Source organism: Ailuropoda melanoleuca, chromosome 3 (genome assembly GCF_002007445.2).
Source record: "Ailuropoda melanoleuca isolate Jingjing chromosome 3, ASM200744v2, whole genome shotgun sequence".
Taxonomy (NCBI): domain Eukaryota; kingdom Metazoa; phylum Chordata; class Mammalia; order Carnivora; family Ursidae; genus Ailuropoda; species Ailuropoda melanoleuca.
Window position 1 is genome coordinate 13,142,783 of NC_048220.1, and position 25,579 is coordinate 13,168,361.

At 44.2% G+C, this 25,579-nt stretch overlaps 1 protein-coding gene across 6 annotated transcripts in view; it reads left to right on the forward strand.

Moving 5' to 3' along the window:
- SNCAIP (synuclein alpha interacting protein) overlaps positions 1 to 25,579 on the forward strand; it is a 155,759-nt gene that overhangs the window by 77,942 nt on the left and 52,238 nt on the right. For all 6 annotated transcript variants that reach the window (XM_034655915.1, XM_034655918.1, XM_034655920.1 and 3 more), the window contains exon 3: positions 10,728 to 10,800. In XM_034655915.1, the coding sequence (XP_034511806.1) occupies positions 10,728 to 10,800 (73 nt within the window). The remainder of the gene's footprint in view (positions 1 to 10,727; positions 10,801 to 25,579) is intronic.

A 25,579-nucleotide genomic window follows, 5' to 3' on the forward strand; every position in this document is an offset into this window, starting at 1 on the left:
CTCCACTTGAAAGATAATAAAGCGCGTTAAGCAATAGCTGTCACTGTTTAGCAAATCGGGGATGCAGGATTACATAAGAGTCGAGCTTCTACGACTTGACCACTCGGAAACATAAATAAAGATTGCCCATCTCTAATTGTGTAGCTGCACTCAAGCCCCCCCCCCCCGTTAAATAGATTTCCATTGTTTGGATCTTTAACCTGCCTTTACACTTAAATCAGAAGGGAAAAAGCAAGGGCTGTGTGGAGAATGGTTGAACCAGTAATGGAGCACATTTACTGAGCGCTCCCTCGGGCAGAGGCATTCTCTTGTCCTCACAACAATCCTGGGAGTCAAGGATTTATCATGATCTTGGTTTTGCAGATGGGAAAACCAAAGCATGGAGGTGTTACCCGTCTTGTCCAGGCCCACCCCGCTCGTTGGGAGCACTCTGTCTCTGGAATACCTGCTCTGGGCACAGTACTTGACCAACTCTCCAGATGACGATAGTCTACTGCAGTGGTCCTTGTCGGGGTTGATTTTACCCACACCCCAGGGGACCATTTGGCAATGCCTGGAGACATGTTTGGTTGTCATGGTTGCGGAGGGGTCTCACTGGCATCTAGTGGGTAGACACTAGATGATTCTGAGCAACGTAAGATGCACAGGAACATCCTCTACAACAAAGAACTCCCCAGCCTAACATGTACCTAAATACTCAGGGTAAGCAATCCTGTTTCTTTTTTAAACCACGTAAAATTAAAGACGATCTAATACGGCAACCTCTTTAACATGGCAGATTATTTTATAATAGTTCCATCACGTCCAGGTTCAGTCCCTTAAATGTGCCAGAATCGTATTGCTCTTAGAGAATAACTTCTTGGGGAAAGCAGTGGTGACCTCTTTAAGGTTGAAATGATTGTCCTCAGCCTCTTTAGGTAAACCAGGAGCAGTAAATGTTACAACTGCTTTGAGAGCCAAAAGGAAGCTACTCAGATGCTGACATTTAAAAACGAAGATGTGTTCAACTTGCTCATTGACTGGCGTAAAAAGAATGTAGTCAGTCCCCCATAAGCATGCCTTCACTTTTAGGATTCCATAACCTCCGTCTCTGACAGTCCTTAATGCCTCTTCCCTGGTTGAGTGGCAGGAGCGAGGAGGGAAATGCCCAATATATTTGAAAAAGATGTTTACCCAAAAGATGCCCAAGTTCACCACTGCCCTTCTTCTTCTCTAGCCATGGCCCTATGACTTCGCCCGCGCTTTCTGTCCCATGATTTTGCCCTCCGGTCATGAGCCTGGTTCTTGTTTTAATTAAAACCCAAGCTGCATATTGGTTCAAAACAGCAACTAGAACTTTTTTGCCTTTACCTAATGAGACAAAACCCAGAAGGCAATCACATTATTTTGAAGTTTCCCAGACCCCAAAATAACGTTCATCCTTTGCAAACTGCAGCGTTTAAACTACACGTTCTTGTAACCCTGCCATCTCGAAGGAGAGAACATTGCCCAATCCCGCAGGTCGGGGAGGGAGATGACGACACTCAGAAACGCCGCAGTTCAAAGCAGGGCTTTTCTGTCTCTGCAAATGGGTTTGCAGATTTCTTTCTTTACTCCTGTGGAGGCCAGACCCGTCTCTTAAAAAAAGAAAAATGTGCCAGGATATTAGTTCTTAGTATCCGTAGGTGTATTTATTTTATAAAGAAGGGCCATTTTGCTTTCCTCAAAAATAGTAGTAGACACAGGACCAAACAAAGCAGAGGCTGAACTATAGATCTATGGAGGGACCTCACCACCAGCTTAACGTGGGCTCTGCCACGCGAGGCTCCCCACGCTACGGGTCTGGTATCTTGATTGAAGCCCATCAGCTCCTATTGTAATCCCGTTTGGCACATGAAGAAAATTGAGCCTTAGGGAGATCATCTGACTTTCACAAGCTTATAGGTAACAGAAGTGGCAGGAACAGGATTTAAATACAGAACTCTGTGACCATGTTATTCTTCCCCCTTCTGAGCAACTTGGAGTAGGGACTCTGGACCAGTCTGTAAGGTGCCATCGCTGTTCACATTTAGTACTGATGCAATTGCAAATCACTGTTTGAAAGTAATGGAGTTGGTGTGTATTCTAAATAAAATATAAAACAAACTGAAGCAAACATAGACAAATCTCTTAATATTTTTGCCGTTGGGCTTTCCCATCTGTAAAGTGGTAATCATCAGCTACGTATTGTCCGGGATTTTATGGAGAAAATACAAAATTTTATATATGTATGTATATCAATCCATACGCACATATTTATATAATACACACATGGGTATAGACATACCTATACACATACCTGCTTGTGCATACGCACATGTACATGTCAATACACACACACACGTGCACACACACAGACAGAAGTGAGGATATACTCCATTCCTCTACTCAGGAAGTTTTGCACCTTTCTGTACCACCGTGACTGCAACTTTGGTGAAAAATGACATTTTTTGACAGCCTATTCTTTGTGCAGGTCACACGAGATCAAGACAAGTGTCCTTGCACTTCACTATCCCCTTTAAGCCAACCCAGAGTAATAGCACGGAATTATGTGGTTTCATTTTCTTAAAGTGGCTGAACCACTGTCTGGTAGGAAAATAACTTCTTATGGCAAACAAATCTCCTTTCAATGGGTTTTCCTATTTTTCCATCCTTGCACTAAAATGCCTGCCACCCTCCCTCCAGCTTGCTGGACCACTTTTTACTCAACACAATCTGCTGACACCTCCCAGATTTCATTTCATTTCCGCAAAGCCATTTTGTAGCAGCAGGAGGCCCCAAGAAAGGGCACACGGAGCTTATCAGGTGGACTCAGGCAGAGAGTTGAGTGGGTCAAGAATACAGCTTTTGCCCTGATTTTAGGAGTGAAAAAGAATGTGAAGTTAATCAAGGTAGAAAGAACCTGGCTTGCCCCTCATCTCCAGCGAGACGTCTACCTGAGTAAGATCCTATCATACTTCCCTACATGCTTCCTGGAAGGTGACCAAGACACTGTCACGTGGCCTCCGGCTGCCTCTGCCCCTTCTTCCCTGTCCCATCCATCCGCCGTGCCTCTCCCAGCCCTCACCTGCTCTCATCCACATTAAAACTTTTCCTAGTGCTTCTTAGTGTGATCTTGTTTTGTCGGGTGTTCACATGGTCTTTTTGCAAATGTCCCGTGTTCGAGTCAACTTCACTTCTCCCTTCCGTGGCCCCCATTATCAAAAGCCTCGTGCCTTGTTCTGCTATCCTATGTCATCTGTGTTCTCTTATTTTCCGAACACCTGCCAGGAAAGGAATTAGGAATAATCTAATCCAGACGAGATGAATTATATATGTTCATGTCCCATAGGTAGTGTAAGAGCCCAAGACCAGAACCTGGGCCCCCAGACCCCACCTCTTGGACTCGATACCTCTTCCCGAGAAGGTAGAGAGCAGCCTTATAGAGTGATTTCCAAGAATGAGCAATTGCCAGATTTTTTTTTTTTTTTTGCTCTTCCCTTACTCTGAAGATAGCTCTAAAAGATCTTATCTTGCCTGCTGGTTATAGCATGTATTAGATTCACAGTGCAGATTATTTACATAAACTATTTACCTCTTATGTACGACTAGATTTTATGCTAATCTACTCAACAACACGTATTAAATGTTAACAGTGAGCCAAGAGCAGTTCTAGGCTTGGGTGAATGACACAGGCTTGATCTATGTTCTCAGAGCTTACGGAACCCCATCGCAACAATTGAGCCTATTATGAAATGTCAGGTTAACTTCATAGAAGGTCAGATTTAATTACAATTTCAAGCTCCGCTCTTGACAGTCTTTATATTTCTGTGGTGATTGATTATTGGCTCACAATTAAAACTAGACTATCATTGAAGTTGAACAAGGATTATAGCCAGTCACGAGCCCCGCTGCAAGTTAAATTTCTTCTGTAATTCCTTTGTAATTTATAATGTTTGCCTCAGGAGCTGCCATTGCTTTGGCTTTGCTTCTAAATGCTCATTTTTTTGTACTTTTTAATGTAAGTAATATTAATAGCTAGCGTTTATTGAACGCTTCCTAAGCATCAAACAGGATTACCTATGTTTTATGTGATTAGCTCATTATCTTTACAGCCATGCTCTGCTAGAAGTACCACTGTTCCCATTTCACAGATGGAGAAACTGATAGCCGTTAGGTAATTACTATTAGTTAGCTAGAAAATGGTCATGCCAGGATTTAATGCGGGCCATCTGGCTCTAGATCCCATGTAGGTAACTTCTTTTAAAATGACTTCTGCTGGGCCCGTTGGTCACCTCTGGTTGGCTCAGTTCATCCAGGTCTCTTCTTACCCATGACCACTTCTCCTAGCAGAAGTGGATCATTCAGGACTGTGATGTCTCACCACCTTTGCCAGTGTGGACCTTCATCTTCTGCCTGACTACCCGTTAGCATTATAATGCAATATGTGGTATACTCTTAAAATGGTCAAAACAGCTACTATGTTTTTCCAAATTCCAACTGCAAAAAATGTCTTAGCGTAAAAGAATTTGATTATTATTAATTTTAAAAAAACCCTCTTGATAGAATAAAAACAAAGAACCAGAATAAAAATGCATTTGAAAATAGGATTATTTATAATATTTTTCTCTAACAAAGCCTAAATGGTAAAAAGAAATGTATTTAAAGCAGTCTGGGATGAATAGACGAAAATGTTGATCATCAGTTATCCACACTCTGTAGAGGCTAAAACTGTGAGCATCTGTACAGTCTACCTGTGAAACACGGAATGTGGAAAGAAGAATATTCCAAGGACAGAATTGTGCAGAGAAATATGTCCCCCATGGTATGGGGGAAGAAGAGGCTTCTACTAAAGAGCCTGGAAAACAGTTTTCAGAAATATAGGATGAATACTAAGGAAACTTAAAAAAGAGAGAGGGATCTAAAGAACTTAAAGGAGCAAGCGGCCAATAGTGGGAAATAGGCCATTTATTATAAAGAGGAGAGTTGGATTTTCCAGGGAAGACCCATTGGTGGCCATAATAAGAGTGGGGCCTTTGGGATGGCAGAGAGGAAGCCATGTCGTGGTGGCTCGCAGAGTAAATTAGCCAGAGATGGGGGGGGAGAGAAAAAAACCACAGCAATTCTTTCAAAAAAGATGGTGGTGAACACAAGAGCAAGAAAGCCCATGGTCAACTGGAGAGGCAGCATATCTTGAGGTGACGGGGGCGGGGGGGCGCTTGTTTGTTATTATAGGATCAGAGGTGAGAGAGCTGAAGTGGAGAGAGTGGCTGAAGAGAAGGAGAGAAGAGGGACGATAGCAGAGCCAGAGTTCTGAAGGGACAGGAGAGGAAGAGACCTGAGCACAAGTGGAGGGCTAGTGGCCAAGGGGAGGACTGTTAGTGCCACATCCTCAGCACCATCTGTGGGGAGGGTGTGAAGTCAGGACACATCTTCCCGAACTGGCAGGGCAGGCTGCTGGAGAGGAAGTCCAAACTGCAGAAAAATACCGTGTCTCTGAAAAATCTCACTTCAGGGTGTGTCTGCTTCCACGGCCAACTTTGCGCCTACACATGGTGGCCATTTCCCTGTACACCCGTTGAGATGCCTGCCTCACTTCTGGAAAGCTTTGTGAGAAATCATGAATTCCAGGATAGTTGTTTGGATGACTGGCTTAATTGTTTCTTTTGGAAACGTAATGAGACCTTGGTTGTTTAAAAGTCTCCAACTTCAAAAGGTGCTGGGGATTTTCGTTCTTTTATTCTCTGTGGCTCGTTACCGTTTGAGTAATGTCTGCTTGTTCACCCAACTGGCTCCAGCTTTCCGGAGTCAGGGCCAAAGGCTTTCAGTCCTGAACAATATCTAGGGTGGTCAGAGAGCCTCATGGCTCAGTGTAGAAATCACGCACTGTTTTTATGAATCCCATGCATGTTCGAACTATTTTGCATGGCAGAGTGACAGAAGTGACTGGCGCGGGCTGGGATGTGTAGGATGGCCTTCCGTCACATCGACTCTGTAGTTTGCAAAGCTAAGTTTCAGTGTCAGCCCTTGGCCATGGACTCTCTTGGAGGAGGAAAAACCAAAGAGAAGCCAAAGAACATGCTGGGACAGGATGCTCTCTCCTCTTTTCCAGTTCCAGCTCAGCCCCCTCTTCCGGTCTTTTTAGTTCCCACATCTTGATCTCCTGAGCTTAAAATCAGGAGGGCAATGAAGGTGGTGAGGGAAGAAGGGCTGTATACACATGTGGAGAACAGGGCAGGGGGAAGAGACAAAAACATTCAGCATTGTCTTACTGCTTGCAAACTGACTTCACTTGTATTACCGCGTGATTACCAGAGTTCTATCTGTAAAGAAAGGGAGCCCCAGAGATATGAAATGATTTATTTGTCCAGAACCCCAGTTAATAAATATCAGAATGAGGGCTTGAATCTAGATCTTCTGGCTCCAAATCCATTGTTCTACATACGAAAGACTAAGGCATCAGCCAGTACCCATTTTATGAATCTATTAGAAGTGTGTTTTTTTTCTTTTAGATGTACCATGATTGCATCGTTAGACTTGTAATAACAGGCCTTTCTAGAAAGATGAGTGTCATAGAAATATTAACTGCTGTTATTATTATTTTTATTATTGCCACTAAAATCACGTTACGCAGGGGAAATCATTTTATTCAGTTCAATAAGTGCTCAGTATCTTTGGCAAATAAAACATCCTCCACGCCCTCAGAAAGCAGAGAAAGCAACGATGGGAACATATAGGTGAAATGTCATGTGATGGACTCTGTAATGCACATGTGCCTAAAATCTATATATAAAGCAGTTGTTCTTGAATGTTAGAGTGGATCAGAATCATCTGGTTGGCTTATAAAAATACAGAGTGCTAGGCTCTGCCCTCAGAGTTTCTAGGATGGGGCCCAAGAATGTGAATTCCTAACAAGTTCCTAGATGGGGGTGATGCCACTGGTCCAGACATCATACTTCGAAAGCTGGAATTACTTCCATCTAGGAGGGTGGGACAAGATTTTGTAGAAGTGATTCCTAAGCAAAGCTTGAAGAATTAAAAAGAGCTTGCCTAGTGGAATGGGTGGAACGGTGTTCCGGGTGGACAGAGTAGCATGCGTAAAGGTGTAGACAAGTAGAACAGTAGATAGGGGATCCGTAAGAAATTTCGTTTGGCCGTGATCAAAAGAGAAGTGGACAATGGTAAGAGATAAGCCTGAGCTCATGGAGGCTTTCATGTGCCATGTTAATTAAGGCTTTGCCCTGTACCCCATATGAAACAGAGAAGCACCTTAGTCAAATTTGCATTTTAGAAAGCTAATTAATTCTAGTGCAAGTATGGAAACATGGAGGAAATTCCTACTTAGCACCTAAATATGAAAGAGCTCCTTTGAACATCTATAATATTATGCCTAGGGATTAATCAGACTTGTGCTTGTCTTGATATTTCAGTCAAGCGGTTAATAAGACACTGTGTGCCATACATACTTGCAAGTCAAAGACACTGTCCTTTCCCTCTGGCACTTAGGGGAGCCAACACTAACACCTAGGAAACAACAGAGCACAAAGCTAGGCAGTATTAAGAGCAGAGAAGACTAGAGTCATTTAGGGCTGAAGCAATTAGCCAGGGTTTCATGCAGAAAGCAGAGTACCAGCTGCCCTTGCAGACTGATGGCTTTTGCCTGGCCAGAGGAAGGCTTTGCAGGCAAAGAAGACCCTGGAGTAAAAGTACAGAAGGTGGAACTCAACGTTGAATGCACAGGGTCATTGAAGAAGCGGAGACATCTGGTCAACCTATAGTGGGGGCTTTTCTTGAGACATGATAGAGGAGTGGAAATGAAGTTTGGTTCACAAAGGCTATTTCTATGGGAATAACCCCTGGAAGATTTTTTTTTTAAAGAATAAATTTGAGCTTTGTGGTGGTCAGGAAATATGGTGCTCTTCAACCATCTGCAAGCCCCCTCTCTCTTATCACGCAAGGATAATAGGTAGCAAGGGAACAGAATACAAAGGCGTGGGTTGGGGGCAAGAGACAGGGAAGACACATTGGGCTTTGGTTCTGATAGGGCCAAAATGACAGTAGTTGTTGCCCAGGGAGCTGGCCATTGTCCGGCGGATGAGGTGGGTTGGCGATCAGACAGCTCCTTATAAAAGGCCATCTGTCCTTTGCACTGGGATGAGGGCCTGGTAGCCCTCCCTTTCAGCTCCCAGATGGTAATACAATGTGCTTGTGTAAGGGAGACTTCCTGGGTCATTTGCTTATTCCCCGAAGTGCACATATGAAAATGTTTTTGCATGTTGGTTTTGTGAATTGTGTGTTTCCTCTGCTACTCTTCCCATCATGACCTAACTGTACAGCATTCACTTAAGCTTTATCTCCTATCCAAAGAGCAGTGTGTGTGCTTACTGAAATAAATACACAAACGGATGTTTTCCTTGTGTCTTTATAAAGGATGGTGGATTTGTTCACAGCGTAGGTTGGAGTCTTTGCTGAATTTGACATTCCATATACTCTTACAGTTATCCAAAACTTTGATTTTCTGGCCAGTGCATCATCCTTTTCTCAGATTGCTGTACTTGTAATTTTCATTACCAGGAGCAGCGTATGACTTTTTCTTCAAGGTCATTATTCCCAATGAATTAAGATGTCTGCCTTCACAAACATGACTTTCTGTGTGCCAGGGGTGGAGAAGGAAAGCGGCCACGTGGGATGGAGGTTGAGGCAGTGGGTGGGGCTCATCGAGGCTAGCTCTCTGCCTATAGCTCCGTCCCCACACCAGCCAGGCCACCTGAGCTGCTCCAATTTAAACCTCATTACGTTAAGAGTTACTGCACGCTACGGACCTTTGAGGTCACATAGAAAGAGCTGAAGGTACAGCTAATAATTCAAAGATTCTGTCATGCCTGACTTTGGGAAACGTGGCTGAAAATGCAGGAAGCAGTTTAATCAAATATATATCATTAAGCCCAGTGAGTGACCTTATTGAATTTATCATTAACTATTGTTCAACACAATCCATCTTAAATTCCCTCTTTCTAACATTTTGCCTTGGAAGAAAAACAGAACAAAACAGAAGGAGAGGGGGCGAGACTTTGCCAAGGGGTGCTTTCCTGGGGCACATGGCAGCTGAAACACAAGGCCTCTTTTTAATTGAATTATAAACTGTGTAATTATTTAACCTGTACCAGCTGGTCTCAGGAAGCTACCAGATTCCTTAGAGAGCTTGTACTTGGCCAGGAACATAAGGTACCTTATTAGTAACAAGAAAAATGCCTTCTGTACCTATGTTAACCCCAACCCCCAAAGAGCATACTGCAAAAGAGGAAAAATGCTTGAAGTTCATTTTTGGTTTAAGAGACAGTCCTCCTTCCTCCTGAGTATGTGAGTAGATTGACTAAAGCCCCTGGAGTCTCTAAGGAACGGGCACCATAAACAGGATATTATTGCATCAGACAGGTAAGAGTAATTTCTCTAATTAGTCATTTGAGATTTCATTTTTCACTTGGAAGAACTGGAAATTTAATTTGTTTGCGACAGGCGATTGGCAAACTGACAGTAGCTACAACTGCCCCTCCCTCTGTCTTGCTGTCCTGACATCGTGGAGAAAGCATTGGGGGAGGTCTCGATGTAGACACTTTGCTTCATCTATCAACATCAAGCTAACTAAAGTACTTTCTTATTGACAAATGTGTCCTAATTACACATTCCTCACTTGCAATGCTAGAATAATCCTAATGAGTTCCCCATGATCATTTTTCTTTCAGATGAAAGTTGTGTTCTAAATCCCCCAAATTCTGCAGCAGTGCAGGAATTTATAATATGTTCTCATTGCCATAAGTACATCGTTCCCAAAGGTGCAGAGCAAGATATTTTTAGGGAGCCGTCTTTTAGGAATGAATGTGTGATTGAAGATGGTCGTTTGATTAAAGAAATAGTTCATCCTATCTATTTTGTTTTAAAACATCCTTCTCTAAAGAAAGATGGAGTGGCATCAGACATAGTGCCCATAAATCATAGCTATTGATTTTATATTTGTTTTAGCTCTTCTGACTTTATGCCCCCCCATGCTGTAATTTGTTATCCTGAGAGCTGGCTCCTGAGTCGGTTCTGGATTGATGCTGGAAGGTGGTGTCTTTCAGTTCAGACTAATCTGTACGTGAAACAGGTGAGCTTGCAGACACAGAACCGTGCTCCTCTTGCTTCTCATAGCATTTCCCCCGGTATTTCCACGGAGCTCGCAGATGCCTGCTGGTAACGTCTCTGGCAGGTGGCAGCGTGAGGGACCCTCGTGCGGTCCAGCCAGCCTGGGCACGGGTAAGGCTCCTGGCAGCCCCAGGTGCTGCCGGGAGCTGGGGGCTTGTGCCCTTGGCTCTTCATGCCCCGGACTCCAAATGCAGATATTCCGGACACCTGCTGGAAACTCTCGAGGCCAGAAAATTCTTCCATCCTCCCCCAGTAGCAGAAGTAACGGGAGAGAGAATGTGAGCTTGGCCACACCTTGCGTGTGAAAGGGGGGCCGTGCAGCCCCTCTTAATGTGCATCCGCTTCGATGCTTCTAGGTGGAGCTTGGGATGCCGCCAGATCCCCAAGCAGCCCATTTTGGATAAAATGAGACAGATTTTCTGGATATATACGTGTTGTACTCAAGTGTCACTTCTGGGGTTTTGCTTTTTCTGGCCAATTTGAGTGAATGTCATGCTCTCGTTTTAAAGTGGTGTTTTCTTCCCTTTGTCCTCCGGCTTCCCATTCAGTACTCAGTCACGTCGCTGAAGACCATCCCGGAGCTGTGCCGAAGATGTGATTCACAGAGCGAGGACAGATCAGGTACGCCTGTCTCCGCAGCCCTCCCCTGCCCCTGACTCCTGGAGAGGGCAGGGCTCCAGGGAGCTGTTTCCCCCTCCCGCTACCTGCCCCTGCCTTCTGTCTTTCTTTTACGGCCCCTCCCTTCCTCCCCCCTACACACACACATGCCCTCCGCCAACAGATGTCAGGTCATCCTCCAAAGGCTAAGGGGACAGGGAGGCCCTAATGAGGACACGGCTGTCTACAACTAAACGGAGGCCGTCATCTCGACAGCTCCAAACCACAGTATACGCAGCAATTTACTGAAAACCCGAGAAACCATTGGTGACAAAACATAATGATGCAGGCGCCAATGAAAAAATGTTGGATGCATTCACTGCCCATATGGCCGGGACCAGCTTGGGGGATGGGGCTTTGCCAGAGTCTGCAACCCTATCAGGGATGCGACATGATAGGATCTGCAAGAAGGCATACTGTAACAGTTAAGATTAAAGCAAAGCTTTGGAGTTTAATAGTGTAAACTAAACAGAGAATTATGGCATATAGATGAAAACCAGCTGGTTGACCTTTTCTCCTTGCACACGCCCCCACCCCTGGCAAAAAAAAAAAAAAAAAAAGGGACTTTCAGGGTTGTTTTTCCCTCTGTAAATCAAATTAAGCCTCTCTCCTTTTCTCTCCATGATGGGCAAAAATGAGAATTAAAAAGGATGTCAAAGGGGATGATATCAATGGCATTAAACTATGAAAGGATGTTTGTTATTTTTCGAAGTATTACTGTAAGGCATCGCCATTAATTGTGCCGAAGTTGGACCTCCTCTGGTAGTGGCTCGAATTCTGAGACCCGTGGGCTATAGAAGGCTCAAGACAATCCTCCCATTATGTGTATCATGTTTCAGAATACATAGATGGCCCTCACCTGGACAGCTACTAGAATTCTAGGCCGTTCTCACTGAAAGGACTAGCACAGAGCTAATTTACTTGTCTCCTGGACTGCTCGTTCCCTTTTGACATGAGATGGGGCAGATAATCAGTCTTTCTAGGTTTATCTCAGTGTTTTTGTGAGTAATAGTAATGCTTCAGTGTTTGGGTCGGAAACACAGAGGATAGTTCTAAGTTCCCATAAAAGTTTTCATTCACCTTCAGTTTTTGGGTTTTTGTTTTTTGTTTTTTTTTTTTAATTTCAAACACACTCAGGTTTCTATCAGGTTTAACGGAGGCTTGGGCGATGAGAGAAGGCATCCCCAGGTTCCAAGTTGGATTGTTGACTGGGGGGGGCAGTGACTTGGGTTCAAGTTAGGGTTCAGTCCATTATCAACCATACAACCTAGACCCCGAGACTGATCGTCTACAAAATAAAGAAGAAGCTTGTTCTGCCAATGTCACCAGGCACTGTTAGGATCAAAATTAGGTGATGTACCCGAAGTTACTTTGTAGATACAGATTTTCTTCTTTAACTAGAGGTGGGGAGTAAGAGAGGAGAAATAATAGCAGTCACTTGCATTGCGCTCAGTGTGGGAGGTCCTGTTGCAAGCCCCTCACTCACATTAACTCAGTGAACTCTAAAATCTCCGAGAGCGGAGTACTTAGGATGTTTATATTATAGGTGGGCAAACTGAGGCACAGAGCAGAGAAGTTAACTATCTTGCCTAGAGTCACACAGCAGTTAAGTTGCAGAGCTGGGATTCACACACCAGCAAGTCCTCCTCTGGAGTGGGTTCTCTTACCCATTGCATATACTTCCCCTCAGATAGCTTGACTTCGAGGCATTCATTTAATTTTAGGATATTAGCCTTTTAAAACTTTAAAAATCAGCATTTTCCCTCATTGACTGGTGAATTTCTCTTCTCTGTTCAGTAGCTATTCTTGCTTATACCAAAGTAAGTGAATCAAACAAAGCTTTGTAAAAGTAATTTTTCCTGGGACTGGTTCATCCCATTTTCTATGGTCATGTGACTTCTTGCCACTTGCACAATAGGTGGTGTTGGGCATTTCTTCTCTGGTTGAGAAGGAGGCCAGTTTCAAGTTTAGAAGCCTTTCCACTTCACCCAGAGCAAAGACCCACTGCTCAAGGTCATTGGCAATAATTAGACCTGACAGGAAATGGATGCCTGTGGGCAAGACTCAGGACTCTTAATGGAATCACATGTACGCTTCCAAAGGAATCACATGTCCGCCTCATTTGGAGGCTGTCAAACCACTTTCTAAGAGAGCCAGAGTGATCATAGAAAAAGAACACATAGAAAAATCCATCTCTCCATAACATCACTGTAGATTATCTATGAGCTCCTTTAAAAGAAATCTCAACATACTAAAGATTTCTCACAGCTAGTTTCTGAAAGAATTGAGCATTCTTGATTCATTCCAAGGACATCCAGCTGTAGAAATACCCTTTGCACCCCTCCAGTCTTCCCGTGTCAACCCCCTGGGAGCAGCTTGCGTGGGGAGGGCTTGCAAATTTCCATCTTCATGGTAATCTTTTCAAACAGATGGCAGCAGAAGGCGCACTGACCTCTCAGAAGAGTCCACACCTTCTTTTGGATGGGGCACCCTGTGGAAAAACTTCCCCAAACTCCTGTCACTTAGAATATATGCACCAGATAAAGGCTCTTTCTCTTTCTCAAGTTTTGTTAAGCAATTTCTATTTTGTGTAGGTTGTTAAATGCTACCATCCATCCATCCTTGCATTAACAAGCCCTTGATCAGATGTTCTTGGGCCCATTTGTTCTTTTATTCATTCATTCAGCAGATAACTGAATATTTATCTGTCATAGGCACTCAGGATGTGGTAACAAATAAGACATAGACAAGGCCCCCGTTCTCATGACGTTTATGTTCTAGGGAGTGATGAACAAAAGGCAAGCAAACAATAAATAAACCAGATCATTTCACATAATGGTAAGAGGTCATTCGAAGCCATGTGATAGAGTAACTTGTAAGAGTTGGAGGAGGGCACTTGTGGGGGTCTGGGCGTGTTAGAAGGACCCAGCCAGTTGATAACCAGCGAAGATCATTGAAGGCAGAGGAACTAGCAAGTGCAAAGGCCCTGAGACAGGAATGAGCTTAGCATGTACGAGGAAGAAATAGAAAACCAATCTGCAGTAGGGTGATCAAAATGAAGATGAGGTCTGGGAGATGGTCAAGGTCAGACTCTGTATACGGACATGGGTTTTATGCTAAGTGCCGTGAAAAACATCACCAGCAGGATTTCAATTTTTCTAAAATCTTATTACTTGGAAAGAAGCCTCAGCAGAAGAAGGGGCCCAAAAATCATGTAGTTGGAGAGAGAGAGAGCATGTGAGAGCATAAATAATAAAGCAAATGGGTAAAATGCTGAAAATTGATGAATAAGGATAAAATTTATACAGGTGTTCTTTGAGCTGATTGTGTATTTTAACGCTTTTATAAATTTATTTACAAATGAAAAAATTATTTACAAATAAGAAGCTTTTTACAAAGCAAAAAATAATAATAACTTAGTCCAAAGTCCACCAAATCTTCAAAGAGGATCCTTATTATCCTGCCCGTACTTCATGGCTCTAGCGACAGAGTTTTCACCGTCTCATGAGGCTACCCATACATAAAGTGTCATTTTTTCGTTCAGTCGAAGTCAGTCTCTCTCAAATTACCATCCCTCGTCCCTGGTTCTTCCTTTGGATCCATGGAGAAGGGCAACCCTGCCCGGACAGGTGCCACTAAGTGTTTAAAGATGGCAGTCACTCTTGGTCTTCTCTTCTCCGGGTTAAAATTTCGCTCCATGGTGCTAAGTCTATCCTGCTCATCTTTCTTGCTCTCGCGTGGATGACTGCAGATGACCAGTGGAGCCCTCAGGACTGAACCCGAGGTTGCTCCTTGCGTGGTCTGAGGAGAGCCCGCCAGCCCCACAGGTCAGCCTCCAGGACTCCCCACCTACCTGTCCTGCCTTCCTAAGTGCACTCCGGAGACAACGCTCATGCCTGTCCTTTCTGCCTGTTTCTCAAGTGTTCTGAGAGGACCAGGAATGTCATACAAGCCTATTGGTGGCCTTGGAAGCCGCTCTGTGAGACGTCCAGCCCAGAGCTCACCCCAGACCCTGGGCCACCCCATGTTAAGGTCCGAGAAAGGCAAATGGCAGTGTTGTCAGAAGCCTGGGGCAGCATTCCACTACCTTCCACTAGCTGTCCCATGCACATGAGTGTGCCCTAGAGGTGCCCTTCCTTTATTTTATTTTTAAAGATTCTATTTATTTTTTGACATAGAGTGAGAAAGAGAGAGAGAGAAAGAGCACAAACAGGGGGAGTGGCAGGCAAGGGAGAGGGAGAAACAGGCTCCCAGCTGAGCAGGGAGCCCGATGCGAGGATCGATCCCAGGACCCTGGGATCATAACCTGAGCCCAAGGCAGACGCTTAACTGACTGAGCCACCCTGGCACCCCTTTAGCTGAAGGCTTCGACTCTATTGAAATCTGCACCTTCCTCTGACAGGAATAATATTTTAAACTGTTCTCTACTCATTACTCTACACTATGACCAAGCTTCACACTTTTGTGAGAAAAATTTTGAGAAGATGCGCGAAGGTATTGCAGAGACCACAAGAAGGCGGGAGAGCGAGGTGAAGAGCTAGAAATCGGACCCTTGAGAAGAGACTTGGCCACTCTTTGGAGCTGCGTGGTGCGCTTGAGATTTCAGAGTTACTTCTTGGGTGTTCTCACGGTCCTCCATAAACAGCTGCTCTGTCCTCAGACTGATTCTCTGAGCGAGGACCACGATGGTGCCTAATTTCTTGATGAGGAAACCAAGACTCCTAGAGATTAAATCCCTGGCCCAGAGATCTGGAGCGGGCAAGTCTTTAAAACCAGCTGTGCTGACTCCAGAGCCCAGGGAAGTTGAGTCAACTGAGCAATTGTCGTCCAAGGCGCCGCGTGTGGCTACTAGTATGGAAAGGACGTTATGTGTGAAAAACTTGCACCTCTCCAAGGAAGTTATTTGTGAAACATTTGCACATATTCTCTGCTTAACCCCTGCTGCTCATGTAGGAGAAGGGGCCAGCGCAAGGCAGGGAGTGTTAACTCTGCTCTACGGTCTTCTCCAAATGAGGACTAAAATATGTCGACATATGGTCTTCCAATCAGACATATTCAGTTTCATTGACTTTGAGTTTTCTTTAATTAATTGGACATTCAAATACACATTCGTTTCAATTCACGGTGCTTTAAGTGTCTTGTGATTCTTTGGAAACATGTATCTGCTAAGCTCATTGGATAATTTTCTCATGAAAGAAGGCAGATAAATATTAATACAGTTCTGGCTCCAAGAAAGGGATGCACTGAGGAGAGAAAACTCCGCTATATAACAGTTAATAAATGGCCCTGGGATGTGCTTGAGAAGAGAGTCTGGGAGAATTTTACTACCTACATAGTATGGACGATAATTTTCGTGACAGGGAGTGAAGGAAAGCCATTCTTTTTTAAACTTCGTATCTGATATCTATCTGGTAAGAGGCATTTTGGTTGTGAATGTAGAAACATTGCAGATTTGGTGTATTTTTAGCCCCTCAGAGTGCAGATTTTGTGACAAACTCTGAACCTCTGAAAATATGTGGTTTTTCTAAGATTTTCAAGGATTTCAGCCAGCACCAAAAATAGTAAATTGACATGAAATTTATCCCCTTGACCCTTCTGTAACATAGCCAATGAAGCTAAGTATGTAAAGCCCCTATTTTCGATTTTATGAAGGTTTAATGCTAAAAGCTTGCAAAGGAAGGTTGGTGGGGCGGTTTAAATTTGAAACGCCTGCTAATGGCTCCATCTCATGTGATATATTGCAAAATGGACTCCAAAGAATAGGGAAACACATTTCTTAAGATCGCAATTTAAAAAACGAACGCTTCAACCTGGGACAGCAAAGAATCGAACACCTGTGACAAAAATCTCAGTTTATCTAATCACAGTAAAAATGTGCATACAGCAAAACCTCTAGATGAGAACGTTACCAAGCGAAACACTTATTTTTATTTCTGTTTAACAAAATTATACTTATCAAGGTGATCACAACCCATTATAAAAAATGAAAAGCAAAAACTACAGCTGATCCTGCCGCCAAAACAAAACGTGACTCTATTTCTTTCTAACAATTTTTTCCCCCAAGGCCTAGTTTTTGTTTCTGTTACAGTCATCATGCAGGGAACGTTTTATCTGCTGCTATAGAATGTGCGAGGCTATCTGTCGAAGGAAGCCCAGAACTGACCTGTGGAAGTGCACCTGCCCCCTCTGTCCAGAGGGAGAGACCCTCTCTGCCTTTAATCCATTAACACTTAGCTTATGTTTCCAAGAGAAAGGGTGTAAGTCCGTGTGGGGCAAGACAGGAGCAGGGGGGCGATAGAAAAGTTAAGAGTAAAACGTTGGTGGTGTTGCCCGTAAGGAAAGGGGTTCAAAGGAGCAGAGCTTCGATACATCGCACACGTGGCCCTTCATCTCTTCATTTACGCATTTCTTTACTCATCTTCTTCATTACGCATTTACATCTTTCCTCAGCCAGAGCTACGAGCACCACAGCTCCCTGGTTTTCTAAAACGTTATTAGCGTTGTGGAGTTAAGAAAGAAATGAGACATTAAAGGGAGAGGAATCTTAGGGGAAGGGGACCCTGTCTCCTCTTCCCTGATTTAGTTTATTTTTATTGGACTCTGAGAAACATGTTTCCCACCCTCAAAATTGATAAAGAAATCCTAGTAGAAGTGACTTCAAGAGTCTCTGCAGGAAAGAAGGATGAAGATTTGGAAGCAGGGAGTTAAGCATAATGGGGAGGGGGAGGGAAAGACATGAAGCTAACAGAGGAGGAAAAAGTGATCCAGAAGCGAAGTGCTTTGTACCTTGTGTGGCCTCCAAAGTTCATTCCTTTTTTTTTTTTTAAAGATTTTATTTATTTATTTGACAGAGATAGAGACAGCCAGCGAGAGAGGGAACACAAGCAGGGGGATAGGGAGAGGAAGAAGCAGGCTCATAGCAGAGGAGCCTGACGTGGGGCTCGATCCCATAACGCCGGGATCACACCCTGAGCCGAAGGCAGATGCTTAACCGCTGTGCCACCCAGGCGCCCCCCAAAGTTCATTCCTGTCGTAAGGGAGAGTGGTTTCCCTGTCTCAACTTCCCAGCCCAAGGCAGAAGCGTCCGTGTGTGCCAAGGGTGTGGGGGTGGGGATACGAGTTCTGGAGCTTTATCACATCTCTGAGAGCATCCCACTTCTTGCTGGAAACATCTCCTTTTTCTTTTGTCTCCCAAAATTAAATGCTCTCCATCTTCCCATTTAAAATGAGCCCTCTTTGGGGCACCCAGGTGGCTCAGTCAGTTAAGGGTCTGCCTTCGGCTCAGGTCATGATTCCGGGGTCTTGGGATCGAGTCCCTCATCGGGCTCTCTGCTCAGCGGGGTGCCTGCTCTCCCTCTACCTGCAGCTCCCCCTGCTTATGCTCTCTCTCTCTCCCCCTGCAAATAAATATAATATTTTAAGAAATGAGCCCTCTTTGCCCACATACTTCCTTTGCCCTGACTCTTCCCTTAAAAAAAAATAAAAGTCATAAAAGAAACTCAAGTCATAGAAACAATCTCAGAACCTCATAGCTGAAGGATCCTTGGAATGAGTCAGGAGTCATCCACAAAAGTCCACAAAAGTCCCCTTCTGGGGCCCCTCACAGTGTGGCCCAGGGCCAGAGCCAGCACCATCAGCATCACCTGGGAGCTTGTTGTGAAGGCAGACTCTCAGACCTGACCTCAGAGCCCCGGATCAGAATCTGCACTTTGTAGCAAGTTCTCCAAGTGACTGGTGCATATTCAAGTTTGAGGAGCACTGAGCTAGGACACCCTGGCGCTCATCCAGTGTCCGTGATGACTGTCACTCTACGCTCGAAACCAAGCAGTAGTTCCTCAAGGCAGTTCTCAAGACAGACAGTGGGGAACTCTCTCCTGTGGTCTTCGGGGCTCTGAGTTATCTCCTCCTGGTTCAGCAAGCTTCCTCTCATGCCCCTCCACGCCCCCACTGTCTGCCTGCCACATCAGGGAACCTTCTTCACTTCTTCCGGTGTGCTGCATTTTTCACGTGGCATTTCCTTCTTCCACCTCCTCAGGGCCCCTTTACCCAACTCCCTAGACCACCATGTTCCAATAGAAATAGATTGCAAGCCTCTGACATAATTTAAATTTTTTCTAAGAACCACATTTTAAAACTATAAACCAATGAGATTAATTTAATATCTTTAATTTAATATCTTTAATTTAACCCAATACATCAAAACTGTTATTTGAACGTGGGCCACCAGCCACGTTTTAACTGCTTAATTGCCACAGGTGTCTAGTGGCTCCCATTTGGGACAGTTTGAGCCTAGATGATATTAGCGCCGCACTCCCAACTCACTCTTTCATTTCCTAGCCCCCTATAGTTTCCTCCTCTTTAAATAGCTGTGTTTCAAAAAATTATTGACAATATGATGTTTGTTTAATATCAGTTTTCTCTAGTGGACCAAGTGCAAGCTCTTGTTTATTATGGAATCCCCAGCGCCTGATGCTGGAGCCTTGTGTATATGTGAGGGGTGGATGGGCAAATGCATGTGTGAAAAGGGGAGAGAAAGCCTCCCTTCTTTGGCTTTTGTATCATACCTGAGGTATGAGCCAGCCGATCGTTTGCTGCTTTTCATTTGGTGTGACACCTCGATCCTTCAGCTTTCCTCTTTCACCTGTACCATCGGTATCTTTCTCTCTATGGGGTCATTACTCTCATCAAACAAACACTCTCTAATCATCTCCTGTCTTAAAAAGCAAATAAACGGGGTGCCTGGGTGGCTCAGTCCGTTAAGCATCAGACTCTTGATTTCGGCTCAGGTCATGATCTTAGGGTTGTGAGTTCGAACCCCACGTAGGGCTCCATGCTGAGTGTGGAGCATGCTTAAGATTCTTTCTCTCCTTCTCCCTCTGTTCCTTCCCCCACAACCTCCCAACCCTGCATGTGTGCTCTCTCTCTCTCTTAAAAAAAAAAACAAAAAACCGTACCCCCTCTGGTGACTCCCACCCTGGTTCTCTGTTCCTTCCTCTTCCCGCCCCCTCCACGCCTTTCCAAGTACAGCCAACCTGCTATAAAGAGTTAGGGGGAACCCCCATCTCCAGCCCTCCCCCCTCCGTCACTTGAAGTATCTTCAACATGACCTCCACCTCCCTAGGGAAGGCCACGACTTCCACGTTGCCACAACTGATGACACAGATACTCTCCTCTCTCTTGGCCCCTATGCATCATTTGAGACTATTGGCCGATCCTTTCTGGAAACATTCTCCTCTCTTGGCTTCATGATACCACCTATCTCCTCATTTTTCTCCCAACAGTCTAACATCTCCTTATCTCCTTTGTGAGTCCTTCTCCTTCTTTACTTGGACTTTAAATATCCAAGTGGGGCTTCTGTATTCAATAGGACCCTCTCTCCTCTCAGTCTCCAAGCCTCTCTGGGTGGGGAGCTCATCCACTGTCATGGCCTACAATGTCACTTACATGTTACTGCTTCTTGCCTGGGCTTCTAGCCACCTCCTTACATGCCGGCTGCATGGCTATGTTGGATATCTCATGGAATTCTAAAGAGGAATCCTTGAATCCCATTCCCCAACTTTTTCGTCCTCAGATACCGCCTCAGTCAGGGGCATTCACTTTACTGATACATACACTCAGTGACCACAGCTGGAATTCTCCCTCTCCCTCACACTCCCCATCAGCCTGTCACCAGGTCCTGAGTCATCTGTGCTCAAAGTATGTGCCCGTCTGTCCCCTTCTCTCCATCTCCTCAGCTACCAGCTAGGACAGGCCACCTTTATGTTTCATCTGGGTTAACGGGATGAACTAGTCTAATCCATTTCTTCACCACCAACCCTTGCCCACCCTCTGTTTCCCACAGAGTGGGCAGAAGGAGGTATTTTAAAATGCAAAGTGGATCATTTCACTTCTCTGTGAAATCCCCCCAGGATACCCCATTTCTGTTAAAAGTTCTTCGTTGTGGCCAGGAAACCCCCAAATGAGTTTGGCCCCCGACAACCTTCCCCAACCTCATCTTTGAAGGCTTTCGCCCTGGTTCACTCTGCTGTAGACATAAGAGCTATAAAACCTGCCACATTCTTTCCCACTTTAGGCATTCGAAAATGCGCGTCCTTCTACCCAGATCTCCACAAAAATGATCTCATCTCTTGTACTTTCCCTCAGATCTTCACATAGTTGGCTTCTCATTGCCCTGGTCTTAGCTTTAATGTCACCTCCACAATGAGGCTTCTCAGCTGCTCTCTCTTCTAGTACCCCATGCGTTCCCTTAAAAGCATTTCGCATTTTGTAATTTCTTATTTATCTGTATGCTTGCTTTACTGCCTGGTCCTCTCCTTAGGACAGGGATTATGTGTATTTCATTCACCTCTGCACCCCTAGAACCGTGTGTACAGAACCATGTGCTAATATGTGCTGAATGAATGGGTGCTGTAAGAGTATTTTAGCATTCTGTCAGGTTCCCCCTTCTGAACAAGCTTCCTTATATTCCCGTATCTCTTGCTTACATGCGAGATTGCCACATTTCACCAGTTGAAAGAACTGGCAGCTGAAAGAACAAATTCCTGGTGATAAGATGACCCTAATTTAGGCTAATGCCACTAACGATAAGCAAAGTAGGGAAATTCTTCCACTCAGCTGTTTCTAAGGAAAGTTGTTATGAAAAACCATTTTCCTAACTTTGCTCCCATCCAGAAGCTTCTTAGTAAGTGGTTACCAAAACCTAGGCAGGAAGCAGGGTTTGGAATTTAGGTCCGCATGAATCTGAAATCAGTACAACCAGGTTTTACCTCTGGTTTCTGGGATTCCATTACCTGCATGTGACCCAAATAGAGAAAATATGGGGGCACCTGGGTGGCTTAGTCGGTTAAGTGTCTGCCTCCTGCTCAGGTCATGATCCCAGGGTCCTGGGATGGAGTCCTGCGTTGGGCTCCTTGCTCAGGAAGGGTCTGCTTCTCCCTCTCCCCCTCCCCCCACTCATCCTTGCACGCACTCTCTCTCAAATAAATAAATAAAATCTTTTAAAAAAAAGGAAAATATGCATTGCATATTTAAGGAATAATTATAGGGGCACCTGGGTGGCTCAGTCTTTAAGCGTCTGCCTTCAGCTCAGGGCATGATCCCAGCGTTCTGGGATTGAGCCCCACATCAGGCTCCTCCGCTGGGAGCCTGCTTCTTCCTCTCCCACTCCCCCTGCCTATGTTCCCTCTCTCGCTGGCCGTCCCTATCTCTGTCAAATAAATAAATAAAATCTTAAAAAAAAAAAAAGGAATAATTATAGTTGTGATAAGGCATTTACGTCCTGTTACAGAAAGAAAACTGGAGTNCCTATCTCTGTCAAATAAATAAATAAAATCTTAAAAAAAAAAAAGGAATAATTATAGTTGTGATAAGGCATTTACGTCCTGTTACAGAAAGAAAACTGGAGTCAGGGAACCTTGGTCTTGGTGGAAAAGTCAGCACGCTCTGTGATTTGTGACATAACCCTTAAAATTCCCGGAGTTCTCATTTATTTCAAGTGAGAATATGGAAGAACTCCTCATCCATCCTGCAGAGTTGTTGCACCAACCTCTAACAAAACTGTACCCTTGGCCTTGTACTCAGAAACTTAGAAAGCTTTACACAAATATATGGTATTAGCAATTTTAAAATGTTATACCAAACAATGAATCGTGGACCACTACATCAAAAACTAATGATGTCCTGTATGGTGACTAACATAACATAATTTTTAAAAATGTTAGCTGGAGGAAATTTCAGGAACACGCCAATTAAAAAATATCATTTTGAGAAATTTGTAAAATACGCAAAGGTTTTTTTTTTCTTCCCCTGTTTATAGTAGTGCTTGTGTATACTGAAGTGCACCAGAAGACAGAAGAAAGTAACTGTGCCATTCATTTATCCCTGGAAAGGCCTCCGTCTGCACTTTGCTTTTGCTCAGCTATACCTGCTCTTTCTCTCAGAGGCCTTGTAACTAAAAACTGTGGTCCAGGTGGGAGCTCTTGTGAACAGACCCCAGGAGGGCTGTCAAGAGGAAGAGTGAGCTACAGGCCAACTCTAGACCTCGCTCCCCTTTCTCCTCCCTCCAGACCTTAAAGTGTGTTCCTCTCAAAAACGAGACCATGTTTCACAGACTTACCACTTTGCTTCTCTTGGAAAATAGAATTCATTGCATTTTTAGCCAGAAGATAGGAGGGAATACTCTTCTTATACCCGGAAGACATACTCCCCTTCTCTTTCTTTTTCTTGGATCTACAGCTCTATTGCTAATGGAAATACCTAGCTCCATATTCAGATCAAATCATCAGGCATTGGGGGAGGCAGCAGTTGGAGATGGAGAATAGAGAGAGATGCGGAGTAGAAGGTAGTGAGGAGGGATCCCCCCTCCATCCTCCATCTGCCTCCCCTTGTCTCCCTTAAGGAAGAGCAGTAACTTGGTGTTCTTTGTCCTTTGGCCGTTGATCAACACTGTAAAACATCGCCACCTTCAGTTAAAACTGGTAAGTGTGTGTCTGCACTTTGCAGAAAGCGCACCGAGCCTCCTAACACTTTTCCAGATACCACCCAGAGCAAGCTGCCCCCTGCTTCAGTGCTTCTCTGCTCGATGAGCCTCTTCACTGTCCCCTGTTCTGTCTCTCTCTCTGCAATTCAGCACAGGGAGGGAGAGAAAGAAAGGAAGGAGCCTGGAACATGGGCCTGGAGTGAATACAAGACTTAATGCACTCAAGAGGTTTGGCTAATGGCAACGTGAAGGTCAGCATACTTGTTAGATGACAGAATGACTCTGAAACCATGGACTGTCTTCAGACCCACCAACTGCTCTTCTAGTAAACCATGCTTTCGAAGCTCAAAGGTTTAAAGTTGTCAAAATATTGAGTCTGATTGCATGATAGAATGTGCCTCTTCGGTGAAGTATCTTTTCTGTCTGGCATAGTAAGGGCTTGAGGATTTCTGGGAGTTTCCACAGAACAAAGAAATGGGTACAGATGGGGCACAAAAGTTATATGAGCAAGTCTGGACAACTCTGGGCAGAGCTGGAAGTAATGAAACGTGAATCTGACACTTTCAACCGCTCCTTGATACTAACAGCCACTTAAAGTCAGAACTTGAGAAGCAAAGCAGTGAATCTTTCCCAATAGTATTTAATGTCTTAATGTGAATAAATCATTGGTTGTCATTTTTATAATGAGAATGTGCTCTGTTTTCCCCCTTCAGACTCACAATACCCTCAATAAAGGGTCTGTGGCATCAGTGAAAGAGATGAACAAGCAATTCCGTGGGAACAACCCAGAAACAGGCATTCCTCACCTGGGTTCTTCCCAACATAATGGCCCCACACAATTCTCCAAATCCAGAGTTAACTCAACTCTTGTTTTGAATCACGTTACAGTCTAGTCTCCAAGGACGGTGCAGAAGAGCACCCACTAGGTCATTCACCCTCAGACTCCAGACCTTTTTTCCTATCGTCATGAGATGGTAAAGTCACCTGTCACCATTCCCTCCAGAGCCTGGGGTATTGCATTAACTCTGCACTGCAGAGTTAAGCTTATGGTGGCTTAAGGAAACTCATGACTAACACTGACACTCCCAATCTTTCATAATGTCCCTCCCTGAAGAGTAAAAATAGAAGGAAATGGAATGTTGGAGAACTTCACACGTATGTCCTTGAAGGCACCTAGACTTCCAGTAGCTATAGATGTGGAGTATGTAGTTACGTACATTTTTAGTCAATTGCAAGTAAAACTGACCATTTTGTTTCTCATGGAAAACAGAATTCATTTAACTTTTACAGTGAATAGTAGGGAAACACTATTTTATCCTAGAGACATACCCTTTTCTTTCTTGATGTCTAAAGCTAATTTTCTAATACGAACACATATCTCCATATTTAGAAGTAAAATAAATAGGCGTCTGGGGACCAGCCAGCACTGACGTTCGTTCTCGAAAATTGGATCCACCGATGGAATAGCAAACTGTACATTATCTTCCTAAGAAAATACTAATTTATCAGTCCCAAGAGCCAATGAGTTGTTCTGTGTCAGCAATCAGCTTAGCCTCATAATTATAAATTTGTAAGGATCTGTTGAAAGACACGGATCCAGAAGAATTATAGTGTTTCATAGTGAGTCACTTAGAAGAGAGAGCCCTGTTATTTGTAGACATTCCATATAGTCATAGAAATTTAGAGATGGAGCAGGTCTTAGCAATCATATAGTCTAACCCTTTTATTTTACACATGAAGAAATCAAGGCCTGGAACTTATTGTAGGAAATATATAAAAATATTTCCATATGCAGCACATCTTCGAGATGTCTGACTATCTTCAATACGTTGCTAACCCTGCCATTGAAATATTCAACATGGTGTGCCCAAAATGCAGCAAGGGTGACTCATTGTTACAAGACGACTCATGTTTATGGACTGTGCTTTGCATCTGTAGTCTAACATATTCCTTTCTTCCTTCCCTCCGCCCCCTTCATTCATTCATTTATTAAAAGATAAGTCACAGGGACCCCGTATCTGTGAGATGCTCTGCTCGACAGATGGCTGATTATAAACACAAGGAGGTTCATGAGCAATCTTTGCCTTAGAGGAACTCTCAAGACAGACGGTGAGACAGATGCATGTGTGAAGAGTTTCAAAAGAGCTTCGTATATATCCAACTCTAGGTACGGGCAAGTCTGTCTCAGGGTGCCGAGAAGCAGGGAGCAACCGTTTCCTGGGAGAGCGGGGCGAAGTGCACCACGGAGGCAACCCCTGAGGTCAA